This window comes from Dermacentor albipictus, chromosome 8 (genome assembly GCF_038994185.2).
Source record: "Dermacentor albipictus isolate Rhodes 1998 colony chromosome 8, USDA_Dalb.pri_finalv2, whole genome shotgun sequence".
NCBI lineage: Eukaryota > Metazoa > Arthropoda > Arachnida > Ixodida > Ixodidae > Dermacentor > Dermacentor albipictus.
The window spans coordinates 71,765,236-71,784,905 of record NC_091828.1 but is presented as its reverse complement, the minus strand read 5'-3'; the positions used below and the strand labels follow the sequence as shown (position 1 = coordinate 71,784,905).

Sequence of the window (19,670 nt, the reverse complement as noted above, 5' to 3'; positions counted from 1 at the left end):
GTTAAATGTGAGAGCATTCCTATTGCCACCCTACCTCACTCTCGTCTGTATGTGGCCTCGATGTGATGACTGCGCACTTAAAAAAAAATTCAGAAAATAAACCCCGTGCGAGGAATCGAACCTAGGCCTGTCGTTTGGTAAGCGAGTACAGTCGACTTCCCTTAATTCGGCCCTGAAGAGAGCAATAGAATTAATCTAATTATCTTGCGGGTGAAATTAAACAAAGCGCAGAAAAATATGGCAGAACACGCCACTGATTAAATTGGCAGTATTTATGCGATTCTAACATGCCCCCGAATTAAACGCATGCCCACTTTATGTGGGTCCAATGTACAAAACTAACATGGAAATTTTAGACTTCCTTAACAAAATAGAAAACTAACGCATACCCGATTTTTTTAGCGAGCGAAATTGGCAAGGGTATGTATGTGTTGCACAGTGGTGACCGGTTTCTGAAAGTTAGCTTCGCTGCATTGCATTGTGATGCGATAACGCATACAAACACTGCGAAGGTGGTTTTCCGATTGTGTCCGATTGCAATGCGTACGGAATTTCCGACCCTATTTTCTGGGAAAGAAACAATGTGCATGCTAGAATTGGGTAATTACCATAATCAGACATGGCGAGGTTCGGTTATTGCTTAAATATCTTTCTAGGGCAGGCCGAAAGTAGGCGCTTTTGATGGAAGATGATGTGTGTTCAGTGCATTCACCATCCTCTAGGCTCTGCCGAGACAGACGCTGCCATTAAAGGAATCGCTATTGGGGTCACCGTAGGGGTCAGGCATCATGACTGGTCAAGCTCGATTTATTCAACAAAGGCCAATTTTAGCATTAAAATAACGTATGCTTGGGCCCACAGAAAGGTGTGTGCGCCGGCCAGGACCTTCAGCAGGGGTCAAATTAGCCGAAAAAGCAGCTTAACGTGAGTCAGGTTTGCAGAAGCCTATTGCACCTATGCTTGGCACCACGTCGACAGTTGAGACGGCATGTGAAATATGTGTGACAGTAGAGCAAAAGGGTACTGCCACCATCGCCATGCCGTCAGAATATTGACATGCACCTGTGGCTCGCACATGTGGGGTTGGAAGATCTAAAGACACACAGGGCGTTTGGTGGCAAAAGTGATGAAGAACAGACGCACTGTCATGCTCTGCTCAGTCAGCAGGTGGACGAAGCACATGTGCTGAGGGAACAGGGCTCTCGCATAGCTTAGTCAATCATTGGAGATGGGTGCTGCCTGAAAGCTTTTTTCTTCCCCTGGATCATGCTATCAACATTCATTTCTCTTGTCTCTGTTACGATGGCTCAGTGCCTATGACATTCCGTCGCCAACTACAAGGCTGTGGGTTTGAATTTCGGCGCTGCGTTCTGATGGGAACGAAACGAGAAAAGAAAAAACGCTTCTTCAGTTTTAGGTGCATGTCAAGGACTCCCAAGTGATTGAAATTTATCCAGACTTTCCCACTACGACATCCCTCATAGTCACTGAGTTGCTTTCGAGTTAATTTTAATTGCTGGTGTCGCAGATGCTGCCGCGGTGACATTATGGAAAATGTTCGCCATCAGTTTGATGTCTCACAGGATTTTTACTGGGGGCAATATTGAGAGCATGGGGGCAGACTGGCTGATGGTTACTGCCTTTTTTACATTGCAGATGAGCTTAAGCAAGCTCTGCTCGTCATGACTCAACAAATCAAAGATGTTGAACAGGAGAATACGTGAGTGCTTTTTATTTTTTTGTTTATTGATTAATTGATCGATTGAGTGAATGGATAATTAATGGCAATGAGTTCAAAATCAAAAGGAAAAAAGAATGCATGAAGGCACTAATTTCGTAACTGCCTCACTGAAGTGAAAGTGCTTGAACTATCCTGCAGTGAACAAGGAATTCAGGAACGTCAAAAGTTAAAGGCACACACATTCATAAACGGAAAATGTGAAGGAAGGAGAGAGGACTTTTCACTGTGGTGCATACAATCACAATCAAACGTTTAGAGACCAGTTATGATCACAATACCAGTGATGCTGCGAAAAAAATCGTTTTTCTTTTTGGCAACCTCGGCATTCCAGCTGAATTGAGCAGTACAACCTACAGGCCCACGTATGACAAATGCAAAGGCTTTGAAGCGATTCCGTGTTGTGAAGAAATTTTGATTTTTTTTGCTGATGCTGTGGTCTCGAAACTTTTGTTCTCAACTGTAATCTGTGAAACTGTGCAACACTCATTGTGATTCCGAGTCCACGTAAGGCCTATTGTAACTGTTCACTTGTCATGCCTCCAGTCATACGAGCCCTTCGCACTGAGTAGTCTTTTCCTGCATTAAGGATTACATGTTCAATATTGACTCTGGTACGGTAATTGTGGCTGCCACAACGTCCACGTAAATGAAGGAAATCGACACAGTGTCAAAGCCACTCAAGTGTGCTTTATATTTTCGCTGGTGGATGGTGTTCAAAGTGTGTGCAACATTGTCTGTAGAGCATATGTCACCTTAAGAAAGACGGGTCCCCTTGTCGAAACATTGGCTCCTGCTTTCACCTTGTTCTCGCTTTGCTCAGCAACATCATCTTGCAACTTAAAACTGGCAGCACGCTCGTTGAACTCGCTTTTGTGCCATTGCATTGCGCAGTGCCTTGCGGAGGATGATGGAGCAGGAGAGTGAAGTTAGTGCCAAATTGAGGGCCGATGCCCGGGAGGCCGAGAAGCAGACCAACGAGCGGCTGGACAAACAGGAGTCCCGAATACAGACACTCACCAGGTACGTCTGAAATAGCTTTGAAGGCCTGCCATTACAATTATTAGGCGCCTCGATGCTCATACTGTAACTGGAGACGGCGAATGCCTCCTGTTAGATACATAGGAAAGGAGTAATCATTTCTCATGGCAACCACTGTACTGAATTTGATAGTTTGTTGCATTAAAAAAAAGATAAACTCTAGTGACTGTTGGTCGCAAATTTTTATGTAGGTCATCAATTTGTTATAGTAAAATTGATAAAAATCACAAATTTTCAGAAAACGAAACTATGCAGTTTGCAGCTCTAACTTGGCAACGAAAAATTATATTACAGTTCTGTCAATAGAACCTGATAGTATATCTAAAGTGGACAAAATTGATATAGTATACATGGCTCTCAATAGACCACTAATATGTGAGCAGAACTTTTGTAAAACCTTTAAAGAATGGAACAAAATCAGGTTAGATATAACATCAAATTTGTCCACTTTGGGTGCCCTAACAGGTACAGTTTACAGAACTGAGATATCTGTTCTAGGTGCAAAGCTACAAATTGTGACCTTTGTGCTTATATTTTTTCAAACTTACCACTTTTCGAAAATTACACTAAAAAAAGTTCTGGCTTCAAATTAAGATTCTGTTTCCTATAGTAACTAGAATTTAACTTTCTCACTAAAATGCAACAAATTTCATTAAAACAGGCCCAGTGCTCATCTCAGGAAAATGTTTCTGCGTCTTACATGTACTATCTGAATAGGTAGCATCGGAGTTGGGCCCAAGCTAAAGCTTCCTCTTAAGGAACACATTTTATGTCCCATGACAGTAGGCCTTGGCACTCTTGCTGTGCTTCACCACAGTACAGTGTGTTTACAGTAGAGTTCCGTTAATTTGAGTTCGGTTAATGCAATCCCGACCGAAGGACCCGGCTGGCGCCCATGCTTTTCTATGGACCAGACTTGCGTTATTTCAATCTGAAAATTGGCCTTCGCCAAATAAATTGAACTCAACTGGTCAGCTTCGCTGCAGTACAGCAGTGTTCTGCGGTGAAGCGTACAAGGAATGGAAAGGGGCCATTGTCACGGGACACAGTACGCGTCTCTCAATTATACTGGGGCGCACATGCGCCGTCTCCGGTCACAGTACAAGCACGTAGCCACCTAATATGCATACTGGCAGCCATTCAGAGCAGTTCCTAATGTTGCTGTGGAGATATGAGCCTAAGTTTCACCCACCATGCATGTCTGGTATATGAGACTATTAGCGGAGCCAAGTATGCATTCTTTAATTATATGTGCACGCATGGGCCATGCACCAAGAAGTGAAGAAAAATCATTTACCTGTGTTTTGGGAAAGCTAGCGATATAGAAGGTGCTAAGAAGAAAGAACTGTGGAAGTCGAGGGGACATTTAAAGTCTACAAGAGAGTGGGGGTATATTTAAAACTCTGAAGGCCCGCCAGTAAACTTATTAGGAGTCTCGGTGTCCTTGCTGTTACCGGAAGTGGCACATGTGCGCGTTTAAGGGGGGACGCGGGTCTTGAAACGGCAAAAAATCACAAAAAAGTCGATTTTCGGAAAAGTGCATTTTCGCTACGTTTATACATTCAAGAATCCCTCCGCGAAATCTAGAAGCTAAATTTAATCGGAAAATAATAAAAAATCGCGCTTAAAGGGGCCAAGGTGAACGCGAAATCAGCAAAATTTGGTCAAAAATGTTCAAACTTCGCGCCGTCACCATTTGCGAACGCGGTGGCCGATGGCCGCCATCTTGCGCTTGTTTTGAAGCTGTTTTCTTTGTGCGCATTTTGCACCAGTTCAAAATGGCGTCGGTGAAGGGAAACCGACGCTATCGCGTCATTTCTGGAGGTTGCGTCCGTGCCGCCGATTGGCCAAAGCGCGCACACCCCCGCGCGCCTCGCTCCTATTGGTCCGGTGCTCGTCGGCGCGCGCTCGACCGCTCTCGCGTCTCGCTACGTGTGTTTATCTCTGGTTTCATCGCGCCGCTGTCTACGTTTGTTCAGCCGCTTGCTTCGCGACGTTTGATAAGATGCTCATTTCGCTGCCCGGATGGCTGGAAAAGATTGTCGTCTCAACGCTACTACGCGTCAAGCGGCTGTGCAATGCGCGACGGAAGGCGGCTAGGCCTGTCATACTCGCGGAGTTGCCGGTTGCTGGTCTGCCTGGACATTCTACCGGATCGAGTTCCGAGCTGCAAACTGGCGCGTCTAGCGTCAACACCTCGTCCGCCCACGCCACGCGTGTTGGCACAGATCGTGCAGGCACCGTTTCCTTCACGACTGAAGAAAGTAGCGAGCGCGCAGCGAGCGCTGGAAAACGTCCGGAGCGCCGGACCTTCGAAGTGCTAACTCCATCAAGAAGCGAGAAGCCTCTTTGAGCGCAAGGAAGCTGGCCAAAAAGCGGCAAAAAGATAGGATGTATCCAGATTATGCCCCTAGTGAATTTCCTTGAGATTTTATTGGTATATTCTCAATAAAGATGTTGCAGAACGTTTTTCCTTGATTTCTCAAAACGAGAATTCCGACAGACTTCCAATTTTGGAGGTAAAATAGCTTCTGTCCTATTTCAGCTATTAACATAATTTTTTTTTGCCAGAAAGATAAATGTATGCAGTAAGCAATATGCACCTTTTCAAAGCAGCACTCTTCTCAAAAAGTTTTTGAAATGGGTCACATGCTTGACATGCCAAGATGGCATTTTTTTCTCACATCTTTGATGAGCTCTAACTCTTGCTCAGATTAGCCTACAACATTGAATAATACCTTATGGCACTCCCTGAACATCCTAGATAGTCTTTATACTCAAATTACTGTGTTAGGGTTTTCTGTTTAGAAGCTAATTTTCCTCCAAACAAAGGACTCGGCTTATACAATGCATTTGGAGTATATCAGAAACTACTTTATCCTATGGCAAAATTAATTATATTTTTAGAATCTGCATATTAAAATACACAATGTGTGAAAATTTCGTTGAGATCTGTCCACAAATAAAAAAGTTGTATTTCAAGTGTAGCCTCCCCCCTTAAGGGGGTATAGTAGGGCAAATCGACCAAAAAACTGATTTTTTGATTTCATCAGTAAAAAATAATACACACTGTGGGGAGCAAAACAGTGCAGCGGCGAGCGCGTAGGAGCGCTCTAAGCCATTTAAAAATGGCGTCAAAAAGCGCGCCGCCTGGTATTTAAACGTGACAGACACGAGGGTTTGTTTACATGTTATTTTCCGTCATTTTTTCAGTGTTTACGTAATTATGTTTACTTCATGTTTACGTTTACGTAAACATGAAGAAAGGCTTTGGGGAAGACACCAAAAAAGCCAGAAAATTTCGGTACTCTGCTGGTGCATGCTGAACGGTTGTAGTGAAGGTGCAAACATAAAAATGCGTTTTTCTCAAAATAACGTTTTTCAAAATTTTCGGAACTTGATGTACCTTTTCTGGAAAACTATCAGCCCATTACGCTGAAATTTTCCCAGAATATACTCACATCCCTTGCAAGTAATCTGAACCTAAATGTGTGAAAAAATCACTGGGTTATAACTAAAAAAAAAGAAAACATTATTAGAAAGACCCTCCACAGTACGAGACGTGTGACAGCTATATTTTTTTTCTTGTGACGTAAATGTAGCAAAGCATTTTTTAAAGCTTCCAGTTAAACCCACTATTATACAGAATTATTGTGCGAAATTTCACGGTCACGCTGTTTTTTGTTTCTGAGAAAAGGTACATTTTATTTTCCATCATAGCTTAAAGTTTGGTTCTCAACTACACAAAAAATAAAAAAGGCCTGCAGTAAAAAATTACGCCAATTAAGGCCAACACTATTGCTATTGAGCGTGCAGAATTTCACGCTAATATATAAAACAGTTGTTGAGATATAAAGCTGAAACCAAGATAGTTCATGCACCCTACCATACCCCTTAAATTAAGGAACACATGCTGTGTCCCCCAACAGTGGCGTCTTTCCTTGCTTTGTATGTTTCACCGCATAACCAACTGTATTGCGGTGAAGCTAACTTTAACGGCAAATGTTGTCAAGTGAAGCAATGAATGGCGTGTTTCGGCGTTTTTCTTGCCTGTTGTTTAATTCAACCCGCCAGATCTTCTGTGCCATCAGGAACGAATTAATGGAAGTGGACTGTAATTGACCGTGTAACACTGCCATGTTGCGGCAAACCTGACTTTTGGGAACCGCCATGCCAAGCCTTCCACACTTTGACGCCATCGTCAGGACGAGGGTGGAGTCAGCGCCGTTTCTGACAACAGCAAATATGACGAAAACCAAAGCATCGAACAGCAGGAAGCTTTACAGCAAATGTCAAAGCAGCTAGACTTAATGACACAACAAGACAACTATTACGGCTGCTAGTGATCAGCGCATGAGAGTGCTCGATCGAGGCTGCGAGATAATAAAAATGGCGGCGGTGGTGGCTTCAATTAATACCGTTTTGGACCTGCGGTCACGACAAAGGTCGACGAAGGGATTCAGACATTCCTTATACATTGGCTCTATGGAGCATGTGGTGGTGCCGTGAAGGCGTCCGAATTATCAGGCTGTCTGACAAATCGCTCTTTGACTGTATCAGATTGGCGAGATCTCCCATGAATCAGCACCAGACACATTGAAGGAGACAGCCCGTACCGTGCCTGGCATGTCTGCCGTACTATGTCAACATGCTTTTATTTGCTGAATGAATCAGCAAATCTTGTTTCTGTTTCACACAATGGCAGTGCTGAAGCTGCAATTCTCGTCATCTTGTGACTGATTAGCACTCGCTGCAGTGAAGGCTTCTCAACTTTCTTCAAAGCACGGCTGCGGCGTGCATCTTCATTTGAGACACGCTTATTACCACACGCACATTCCCATTATTTTTCTCCGGCGTCACCAACAGATAGTTCGTTTATCGCGATGTAGCCGGTGCTCTTCACCTTGTACAGCTTTGCACCGAGTCAAAACGAAACAACTGTATGCCGCAATCGATGCAGTCGAAACTGCGGCCGCTTTTGAAGCGATCATGGACGGCGACCTTACAGTTCTGAAGGCACGTCGCCGATGCATGGACTGAGTCAAAACGAAAGTACCGTTAGCTGCAACAACTCCAGCGACACTGCGGTTGCTACCAGCATGATCATGGATGGCAACCACAGAGTTATGAAGGCATGCGGCCGATGCGGTCTTATGCGTAGCAGTAAATGCAAGAATAAAGGCTCTAAATGCAGGAATAGGGATAGAGCGTTCGGGCGTTGTTTTAATTCATGTACGATTTCCAGTGATTACTGGCGATATGGACTCCGGTGCTTTGTTTCGGTGGGACGCTAGTGCCGTTTTTGCTCTTTAATCTCGCACATTTGTGGCGCTCCGCACTTGCCAAACTGTGAGAGTTGTCCGAGTTACCCAATGTGCTACCAAATGCGTCTTAATTAATGAGAGGTTGATTGCATTAAATAATGCATACACCTGCCAGGAACGGAGGAAGGGTCTGAATTAAGTATTCGATTTTCTGAATTAACGAGGGTTGAAATAACTAGGTATTGCTGTACTATTTTACATATTCTGATCTCTTCAATTTCCTTTTCTCTTTTCCTTCGTGAAGGGTCACAAACTGGACTTTTTTCTGGTTAACTTCCCTGCCTTTTCTCTGTTCCTATCTCTCTCTCTCACTCTCTCTCTCTTGCACTTGGCCCGATTTAAGGCACAGCCACCACTGCAGCTGGGAGCGGCCTCTGCGGCTGGTTGTTTGCAGCTGTTGAACGACGAAACTCTGTCTCTTTTGTGCAGGGAAAACCAGCTGTTGAAGCACCAACTCAAAAAGTACATAGCAGCCGTACAGATGCTGAAACGGGACGGCCTGGCAGCCCACGAGGGTAAGTGTCGGCCCACAGGACATATTGCAGGCTGGAATATTCCAAAAATGTCCTGATGGGATGCAAAAAAAAACAAAAAAAAACCAGTTCATATTCCCCCTTAACAAAAGTGTACCAGACGCTATGATTGTACTGAAGTCCTGACATTTTTCCTTTTTTCCCTTTTGGACTCAGAAGACTGATGATGATTTTTATTGTTATACAATACTGCGGACTCATGCTCCAAGCAGGGTGGTCAATGCAAATACAAGAAATACAAAAGAAACAGCAACGAAAAAAGCAACAATAACACAGGCTCAGAAGGGTTATTTCACAGTTTGACCACTTGTTTTGATAAGGCAGTTCCATTCACTAATGGTTCAGCATTCACTAAAATTCAGCATTATGGCTAGTGCTAAGTTTCTATCTAAATTATTGGATTTTACGTGCCAAAACCACTTTCTGATTATGAGGCACGCCATAGTGTAGGACTCCGGAAATGTCTACCAACTGGGGTTCTTTAATGTGCACCTAAATCTAAGCACACGGGTGTTTTTGCATTTCACCCCCACCGAAATGCGGCCGCCGTGGCTGAGATTCGATCCCGCGACCTCCATATACCTATCTCTTTCTATCTCTGTTTATGCGAATGATGAATGCTGATTTATGCATCACGCTGTTGTGCCCGGGACTTGTAGTTGAGCAACATCTGCGATGTTTATGTCTTCGTGGTTTTAATGTCTCAAGCTGGTTAACGTCCGAAGCAAGAGCGCTTGACAGCTGGAAGCTGTCGATAGTTTCATATACAATAAAACCTCGTTAATATGTAATTGGCAACTACCATGGATCAGGTGTGCACTAAGCGATGTACTAATTAACTGACAATGGAAGATGAGCGGCGATAGACTTACTAGCCGAAAAAACGTGTGAATCAAACACACACATGGGGAAGTTTTATTTGCAAGCAGGCAGCAACAAATTTGTGATTTTCATTTGCTGCAAAAGACTGCGTCCCTGTCGAAAAGGTGCAGAGCATTACTTGCACCAAACGCCTCGCTCCGTGTATTGGGGTGACTAAAATCTTCCCACAAAGGATTCTTCAACACAAGAATGACCTTCGCCACCGACACAAACAACGCAGTGCTGCGGCAAAGCATGGCAAGCTTTTTGGTCACCAGTTTAGTCCTGACTGCGGTGTCATCTTGGAGAGAGAAAAAAAAAACTACTGGCAGTGGCTTCTTTTGGAATCGTGGAATATCCACCAATCGGTCATCAGGAATACTTCCCACCATTTGCTTTCAAGGTCTATGAAAAGTGTCTGCATGCCTGTCAAAGTGCCAAAAACGCGTTATGCACTGCTATGCCTCACGCCATCTCATCCCTAAGGAAGGAGCCGGTCGGGCTCTGAAATGTCAGGTTTTAAAATACATTTTGGTTGGAGTTTTCCTTTTCTTCAATTCAGTTGTTTCCAACTAGGCACATATCTACCAAAGTACCAAAGGTTTACTTTTAACTAGGGTTATGCAAATATTTGAAAATTTCGAATATTATTGAATATTATATTTTTAATATTCATATTCAGTTTGAAAACTAGGTATTTGAAAATTTTAGAATATTCGCTTGGATAAGAATATTCGAAACAAATTAGACATGCTGCTGGCTGTTTGGGAGCGAACATGGTTCTTAGAGTTTATTTCTGTGCAATCCAAGAAAGTGTCTCTGATTATGTGCTGAATTTTGCGATAATTTCATGTTGCTGGCGAAATTTCACCTGTAAGTCACCAGGGTGTCTACCAACCGGGAAAACCGGGAATTCTCAGGGAATTTGAACAGTCTGGAAAAACTCAGGGAAAACTCAGGGAATTTGTGCTTCCATCAGGGAAAATTAGCTGTAACTTTATTGAAAGGGAACGAAAGTCGTGTTAATGCTGGCTCCAGTAACAGAGGAATCGCAACGAATCGTCATTGACGCCGTGTCATCGGCACGATGTATTGCCAGAGCAGTTAACGACCGATTTTCTAGACGGCCGATTTTTCGGACATGCCCGATAATTTGCACGGTTTTGCGGCACCACCACGTACTCCATATAGTCAATGTATACTGCCCTGACTGCAGGTCTGAAATGGCATTAATCAAAGCCGCCACCGCCGCTATTTTGATTATCTCGCCGCCTCGAACCGGCACTCTCGCAGGCAGATCCGCTGGCAGCCGTAACCACCACCGCAGCAACGTTAGGCCTAGCTGCTTCTATGTTCGCTATTAAGCTTCTTGCCGTGCGGTGCCGTGTTTTTCATTGAAAGAATTCGCCGCTATCACCAATGGCACCGACTCCGCCTTTTGTAATCCTCGCGATTGGCTTTGAAACTCGCAGAGCACAACGCGTTGCGTAATGCCAGTCTCCGAAAGTTAGCTTCGCCTCAGTACACTAGTGTTAGGCGGTGAAGCATAACAAGCGTGGGAAGGCGGCAATTGTCACGGGACATAGTATGTATTCCTTAATTACACATGCGTGCACCCCGTCTCCTGTCACAGTACAAGCCCTGATATGCCTAATAAGCGTACTGGTAGGCCTTCAGAGCTTTTTCAGACTTGCCTGTGGTAATTTTAGCCCTTAAAGGCAGTTTAAAGACATGCATTAATTTTTTTCAGACTGCCCGTTTTTTTTTTCGTTTCTTTTTGCGGCCCCTCGGAAATCCGAAAAATCGAATGTTGACTGTACAACTGACCAAGAGGATGCTTCAGATGATCCATGTGGTGAAAGCGTGGTAGAAGGAGGATGAGAACAGAAAGGACCGACGCACTGAGGAATTAACGGGAAAGGAATTGCCGGCGCCTTTTTGAAGGAGCTTGAGCTAAAATAACTAAGTGTTGCCTGACGCTAAGACACAGGTGACCCTCATCCAAACCAAAATAAATTGTTTAGGCAGTGAAACCCAACACTGAGATGTTGTGTACGGGCTGAGAGTATGTCAGGACAGTTGAGGTTGACTTTCCAGCTGCTGAGAGAGAACCTTAATAATTAGTTGTGACAAAGTTCAGGACCTCATACAGATGAGCTTGCTATCAGTTGATGGAAATAGCTGATATTAAAAAAATATTTACTTATGTATGCACCTCCTTTTCATTCGTATTTGAAAATGTTCGACTCAATTTGGAATGGGCTTTACCATTTCTTTCTCTGTGCATTTTACACCTTCCTTCTGTTTTCTTCTTAAATAAAATAGATATTACTCCTTACTATTCAAACTGGATTAAGTCTTTTTTTTTTTGTTTCAGTATGCTTACTAGAGAGTGACAGCATCGGGCAACGTGGTGTCGGCCTGTCTTGACATAAAACAAAGTTCTGGCTCATTCAGGGAATTTCGCAAAGGTGCTCAGGGAAAACCTGGAAAACTCAGGGAATTTGGAAATGTCAACTTGGTAGACACCCTGGTCACGCTTAGCCACTGGACAAAGCTCTGCAGGGAAGCCAACCTCACAGTAGCAAGAGGCACAAGTTTGCGAACAGCGAGGGTGCACTCGTTTTCAGGTTCCATCCGCAATCCTGAGCTTATTGCTTGACAGTAAATGTGAAGAGTGAAGACTGCTACAGGGTCAAATTCCTCTGAGTTTATGAGAAATTGATGCGGTGCAATATAATAAGGCACAGGTTGGCAAAAACAGCAGCAGAAAAACAACTAGCAGAAATTATACAATTTTCCAAAGCTAACATGAGCCAAACATGCAATCCTTTAGCATAACCGCACATTAGTTTAATTTTTTACCAATGACAATATAATCGAAACGTTCCAGCATGTTAAAATGAACCAACTTGCCAATAAATGCATGTGCATGGCATTATTTCATATTCTGTGTTAAGTATTTGTATTCTGTTTGTATTAGAAAATTTGGATATTTTAACCCAAACTTCTGCACACAAATTTCTGAAAGCTGCAGTCTCATTCATGCCTCCCATTTATGCATTGCCGTTTGTCCTGCGGTCATGCTGAGTACGCGTTCAGGGACAGCCAAGGGTTCATCTTGCACATTGTGGTAGCACTGTGGTGCTGTTGCACATTGAGAGCTTGCCGTGCTGGGTTTGCCTACGTCCGATACCTGGTCTCATGTTGTTGTCTCAGAGCTGCGCAACATGGTGGGAGATGTTGAGCCAGCCATTCCGGATGCCAAGCCACACATCGACCACCAGTTTGAGGCCAGCGAGTACGAGAAGAAGCTGGTTCAGGTACGAAGAGTGCTTAACCGCACTTACTGCAGTTGGTCCACACAGACACCTGCTTTACCATAACCATGTGGGAGTGGCTTGAGAGAGGCCATTCGGGCCAACACTGTCCTTTAAGTTATATTTGCTGTTTCTTTTCTTTCAACCGTTTTGAATGCTCCAAACTAGGTTCTTGCACTGGTTTGAGATTGTAATTCATAATGCGTCACTTTGCATGAGGACATGCTGATTCAGTCCATAGTCTGATATCTAAAGCAGGTCATGGACACAACAAAGTGCACACATTTAATGCTTGGCAATTTAACCCTTTACAAAGCAGTATCATGGCCTGTTAAGTAGAGGCGATGACTAGAATAAATTAACTGCACACAGAGACATCATGCTTGCAGCAGTAGCAGTAGTGGACTGCTGCTTCATCTCAAAATGATGGCAATGTGCTTGACATATAGTACTGCTATCATCATCATAAAGGAAGTTGGAAACAACAGGGCAAAAAGTGCATACTGGATGGAACATCGGAATAGCTTTGCTATATGGTTGCCGAATGCTGCCGTGTGAAGAATGTGTCGTGCCGTGATCATCAGGCTGTCGCCATAATATTCATCGCGGTTTTCTTCATTCTGAACCAAGGTTGTCTCTTGCCATCATCATCCAGCCCATCAGGATGCGCAGTGATGCACAGCATGTCATGTCCTAAGTGGCATCAAATAGTGTGTTGATTACAATAACAGTGACTTTCTCTCTCTAACATAGTCAGAGCTCGCAGCTCATATTTGTGGCCCTGTTATGTTCACATACACAATAAGTCAACGTTAACATCATTCTTGACAAACCTGTGGAATTTTGGCGCTGTGCAATGGTCATCCATCATGAGGTTGTGTTGCGGTCACTGTCCACAGGTTGCCGAGATGCATGGGGAACTGATGGAGTTCAACGAGCGGCTGCATCGTCTGCTGCTCTTCCGCGAATGCACTATTCGCAGGCTACGCGAGGAGCTCACCGACTTGCGCGGACCGGTGAGCACACTGCTGTGATCACACTGTCCTGCTACAGTGGTTCTGCAACCTTGGTGCATTTCTTCTTGGAAGTGCCGTGACAAAATAGGCTTCAGTTTGCGGCCCATTCGAGGCAGTTCCTTTGCATCCACTGAAATTCTGTTGCAGCTGCCCGATGAAAACCAGACTTCCGATGACGACCTGAGCGTGACGTCGGACTATGATGCGTGAGTTGTCCTTTCTTGCCCTGCTCTCCCCCTTTCATTTGAGCTTGTCGCCCCCTTGGAACTGTGCTTGAAAAGTGAGTGTGTCGCCTTGTGCATGCAGGTCATCGCAGAGTGCATCTTTGAGGCCGCTCATCAACTTGTGGATCCCCTCGGCATTCCTCGCTGGGCACCAGTCGCATGCATTCCACGTCTACCAGGCAAGTGTGGTGTACAGAACGTTCAGCTTTTTAATGCATTTGCATTCTACGAGATGTTATTAACAGGCTTCTGTGATTATGAGTATCAAATGACTATTCCCTGGAAAGCCGACCAGCATTGGGCGTTTCTAACAGTGCCAGCTGCTCTTGTTCTGCTTAGCATCTACTTGTTAAAATAAAGCAAACACAAGGCTAAATCTAAACATAATGAAATTACTAAAACTTGACATTTAGGGGCCCGCGAAAACGTGTGTTGCGACTTCACTTCGCAATGCACAGCAAAGGCAATCGCCCTTGCTTGTGTATGAGTGAGATTGCAAGTAAACATGCATAGATGTTGTTGAGATGACCATGTGTCCTGATTATCGCGTGGCATGTAGTCTGTACAATCTCACACGCACTTGAGTGAGGGCCATTGCCTTCGCCGCTGACTGTTAACGAGGGAAGTCATGGTGGTATACTTGACATCTCGCACGGGCTCCGAAATGTCCAGTTTTGTTAATTTAATTATTTTTTTTATTTGGTGAGTTTCATTTCGCCATGTTTCTCCTTTGCAAGACAAGTTTCCATCGAACTCTTCAGTATTAAGCATCTACATGCTACAGGCTGTAGAATTATCGACATTTGGGCGAGTTGGTACTGGTTGAACATTTTGAAGGGGCAGCGCGAAAAAACGATGACAGAAGGCAGGAACACACAGGACAGCACTGTCAGCGCTGTCCTGTGTGTTTCTGCCTTCTGTTATCGTTTTTTCGCGTTGCCCCTTCAAGATGCTACAGGCTGATGTTACTTGCTTTGCTTGATGTCGATGCAGCAGGAGGCTGTACGTTGAAACACTTGAACCTGGATATGCCACACCTCAGCCACACAGACTCCAGTTTTTGCACATATCTCCTGCCAGCCGATGCTAAGATTTGTGGAAACTAGTCGGCATTTTGGCTCGTTGCCTGAACCCCTGATGATGATGATGATGATGATGATGATGATGATGATGATGATGATGAACCCTGCTGACACAGAGCGATGCAACACTAAGCAAAGCCGTTAGAACTGTGTAATGTGGATTGACTTTAAAGGGGGCACGAAAAAGAAAAATTATATCAGCTGTGTTGGTAAATTACCCTTCCACAATACCAAAAAAGTCACTGACTACGAGAAGGCACTTGGTATGCCAAGGCACAAAATACTAAAGAGGGGGTTGGCGACACCATCTTGAAGTTCACACACCAGCTTGGCGTGACATCGCGAATGTGGATGCTGTTTGCACAGGCCTAGTTAAATTTTTATCGGTAGAAATGGAGTACATTGTATGCTTAAAGATTCCATCGCTGACCTTGGAATGTTTTGAGAGCTTTTACTTAACCACGTCCGAAATGAAAAAAAAAAAATGCTTGGCAATCCGTGCCAAGCCGACAATCCTGACGTCTCGCCCGCTGCGAGAGCGATGCGGGAATGTACGTGGAGGGATCGCATGACTACTTTCAGAGACATCACGCAACACTGCAAATTGAACAGATGCACATACCCACCACCACACACCAAACTAAACAAGAAACAGGCGGTTGCCTGGAGGCAATTGCAGACGCACACATATCCGAACTCGGCAATCCTTAACCTCTGTTACCCCGACCTTTATTCATGTGACGAGTGTATAGCCTGTGGAGCCAAAGCGATGCTGCAGCATATGCTGTGGGAATGCACCTGTAGCGAGCAGCAGGAGTCTCAGGCGAATGGCGTAGACATGGCAGTCTCTAAAGCCCCTCCATCCACGCGCCACCGCCGCTTTCTTAAGTAGCGACAACCTTTGTTGTGCGCCACCTTTTCCCCTCACACCAAATCCGGTTCCGGCATTTCCGGTTTAGAAGTTTCCGCTTCCTGGAGTTGCGCTGCGGGAATTTCCGCTTTGACTGCTGTTAGACGATGGTGAGACGCCCGTGCATGCTTAGCAGAGCTGTGGCAATGACCATGAGAAGAATGCAAAGGGGACAAGCTGTTGTATTCCACTGAAGTGGTAGTTCGCGGTCGCTGTTTTCCAAATGCATGAAAAATGGCAGTGGTCTCCAAGCGCCCAGGCACTACATTCCACTGTACGTTGTGGCTCGTGCCACAACCCGTCGCAGGTTGATGCGAAGCAGCGAACACGAGCAGATCGCTGGTTACAGTGGGCGGTGGTTCTTGGATGAAATCGCATTCACAGTTTCAACTGCAGCTCGTGCAATTAAAGCCTCTCCAGCGACGCAAAAGTAAACAACGCTAAAAAAAAAGTCACTTGCACTCGGAACAGGAAGCTGCAGCTACATAAGTTCTGCTTGACGCCGGAAGCTAAGGGAGTGAGTGGGAGAGGAGGGCAGGTTGGCAATACTTAACCTGGTCAGCGGAAACGTGTATGGAGGGGCTTTAGCAGTCTCGAACCGCGGGGCGCCCTGCTCAGCCGCGACCTCGCCGATCAACTCTGGGTCATCCAGCATGCCGAGGAAGCCGCCCGTGTCCAAGAACTCTAGGCCGTCACCTAGGCTGGGGTGCTTACGTCTCTATCCCACCCAAATCGCCGGGCATTTCGAATAAAGTTTTCACTCACTCAAATTTCAATCTGTGACGTCCGCGACTAACATACCAGCCCTGGGGTTTGGGCAAGGAGGTTGAATAAGCGTTGTTGAATAAGTGCTGTGTGTGAAGCAGTGTGACTGGTACTGGTTTATTTTGCTGGATGCGTCATTCATCTTTTGTATGTGCATCGTCGCAGGTGTACGTGCGTATAAGGGACGACGAGTGGAATGTGTACCGGCGCTACTCGCAATTCTACGCCCTGCACAAGCAACTCTGCAAAAAGAACCCCGTCATCTATTCTTTTGACTTCCCACCCAAAAAGTCTATAGGCAACAAGGTATGCCACTAGAGTTTGCCGCATAAACCAGTTCATCATTTTGAGTGGGAGGAGTGGGTGAAATTAGACAAAATACATGGTACTTCGAAGAGGGCATGTTTAGGCCGAACTAACAATTTTTGTCTTCTTTTTTTGTTCATCAAAAAGATAGAGGATGCTTAAGCTTCGCCTTCAAGAGTGGAACGCGATAGCGTTATTGCACCCCATTCGCACCGCCCACTCATTCGCTCAGCATGCTCTTGAATCGGCCCCAATGTGCTCAAACGAGACGAAGGGGAGAAACAGGCGAGTGGCGCGCCAGCTGTCGGGGCAGCACTGTACATTGCGAGGAGGGGGTCTTCTGTGGTTGCCACAAGATGGCTCTGCGTGTGCGCCAAGTGCAGAAGAAATGTAGCGGAAACATACTTTGCTACTTGTTTAACTACGACTTCTGTAATTTACATGCTCATAATTACCGATATAAACCGCTGTATAACTTTCTACAGCACGTTAGGCAACACCGCATTCACTAGAGGCGCTTTTGTCCCGCTTTGAACCATCAAACCCATGGCTGAGTGGTAGCGTCTCCGTCTCACACTCCGGAGACCCTGGTTTGATTCCCACCCAGCCCATCTTTTGTTTTTGTATATGAATTGCCTTTAGGAATTTTTCACTCACAGCCAACGCCGACGACACTAGCTTTTCTGCGACACGAGCTCCTTAACGCTGTCACGTTAATAACTTGCAGAACACTGCAACGTATACGTCAAACGAAAATCAGAACAACTGATAGCCTTTCGCAAGCCCTCAGGGTACTTACGTTTTCTGATTTAAACACGAAAACTACAGTAGACCTTCGTTCATTCTGGACTTTGGCTAATTGTATTTTTTGCTCAATGATCTTGACCATAGGTTGCGGCCAGTGCTCATACACTTCTGTCAGCCAAATATTTCATTATTCTATGCTCAAATTGACCCTCCCCAGAATTCAAACTTGGCTGGTCGACATGAATGCAGTTGACCAAAGTGGTGACCTCAGTCATAACCCGAGTGGCTGCAACATCTGTCTTGGCAGGGCTAGGGCACAGTGAATGTGTTGAAATAAGTCATCTGCCGCCAAAAATTCCTATTTTCAACGTGCCCTTAGGAAGTTTTTGAAGTGAAAATGGCAGCCCACATTGAATGATTACTGTATTTATTTGTTTTTGACATGTGCATATACACATGTATATTCTTTCTTTTTTCATGAATATTGGTACAGAAATTGCCGGTGCAGTAAATCAAATATGAAACCACATTCACAATGTTTGCTTACTGTCAGAGCTGGTGTTATCACTAGAGACCGAATTATAGGCAGATGCATATTCCCATGTACCAGGGCCACACCTATTTGGTGTACGAGCATGAATTATGGTATAAGAAGGGGTTTAGTGCTGATTTTATGATGCCTATAGATACCTATTTCCGTCTTTTGTGCCTTATATATTTGTTGCTTTTAGTACCTGAAAAAGGGGTGCTCTTTCTGTTCCAAAAGCACATTCATAACTTCTTTCCATTAGGGTTGGCAGCATTGGCAGGTGCTGTCAGCTCTTGTGCAGCTGGCAATGTGACCTAGAAAATGAGCACTTGCGTTTTCAATGTTAGTTGAGATTTTGATTGCCTCTCACCGTCTGCCTGACACTGGTTAGCAATACCAGAGGAATGGTCACCAATGGACTCTTTCTTTGGCAGTTGGAACGCTACTGTGCCTTACACTGGAAGAGTTGGGGTGAGACATGTCAAAAGGGGTAGCTGACCCAAGCCATCGTCTGACTCATCCGTGCTAAGGACATTGTTGAAGGGATGAACCTGTTCTCATCAAGAACTAGAAGTGCTGCGTTTATTTACAATGTATACATGAAGATTGGAGAACGTTGCGTCTCATCGGTCTAGCATGACTGCATTGAAGCACACTCAGGAGCTGAAAAAAAGTTTGCTTAAGCCCCCTTTGTCCTCCCTAGATCCCTAGGCCAGGGAAACCTGCCGGGCCACATCCCCCACTGGCCGATCATAACAAGGCGGGGATTTGAGAGAGGGAAAGTTTCAGCATTTTGAGAAAAGTGTGCAGTTGAACAACTCTACAACGAAATTGCCTTTTGATTATCGTCTTAGCCAAATTCCTATGTTTCATACATATTTTCAACACTTCTGCAAAGAAAACCTCTACAACGAATTAGCCTGTACAGCAAAGGAGTTTAGGCATCCCCGATGGCTGATTTGTTGCTTTAGAACGAAAGCCACCTAGCATTGTCGCCACTGCCCTCTGCAGACGTCCCCAAGGTGCGCTTTGCGCTAGCGGCAGCACTTGACCAGCATACCGATATTTGTAGCAGTGCTACTGCACTGTTCCAGGAATTGCTAAACTCATGCGCTGCCTGTTGTAACGCAGCAGTGGCTGTGACGGCTGACAAATACATCACAGTTAATGGCAATGTGATGATGTAATCGTAACTGACAACCTGTAATGTCTTCAAAGCTGACTAAGGTGAAAAGGATGCAAATGCCAAGGGAAGCAACAGTGATGAAGGTCCT

General features: G+C 44.9%; 1 protein-coding gene across 1 annotated transcript in view; it reads left to right on the top strand.

Moving 5' to 3' along the window:
- Nucleotides 1–19,670, top strand: part of LOC135921450 (sorting nexin-29-like) — a 57,447-nt gene that overhangs the window by 25,984 nt on the left and 11,793 nt on the right. Inside the window, exons 14-21 of the mRNA XM_065455814.2 lie at nucleotides 1,657–1,720; nucleotides 2,633–2,761; nucleotides 8,533–8,618; nucleotides 12,717–12,820; nucleotides 13,717–13,833; nucleotides 13,981–14,039; nucleotides 14,140–14,236; nucleotides 16,980–17,120. Coding sequence (XP_065311886.1) covers nucleotides 1,657–1,720; nucleotides 2,633–2,761; nucleotides 8,533–8,618; nucleotides 12,717–12,820; nucleotides 13,717–13,833; nucleotides 13,981–14,039; nucleotides 14,140–14,236; nucleotides 16,980–17,120 — 797 coding nt within the window. The remainder of the gene's footprint in view (nucleotides 1–1,656; nucleotides 1,721–2,632; nucleotides 2,762–8,532; nucleotides 8,619–12,716; nucleotides 12,821–13,716; nucleotides 13,834–13,980; nucleotides 14,040–14,139; nucleotides 14,237–16,979; nucleotides 17,121–19,670) is intronic.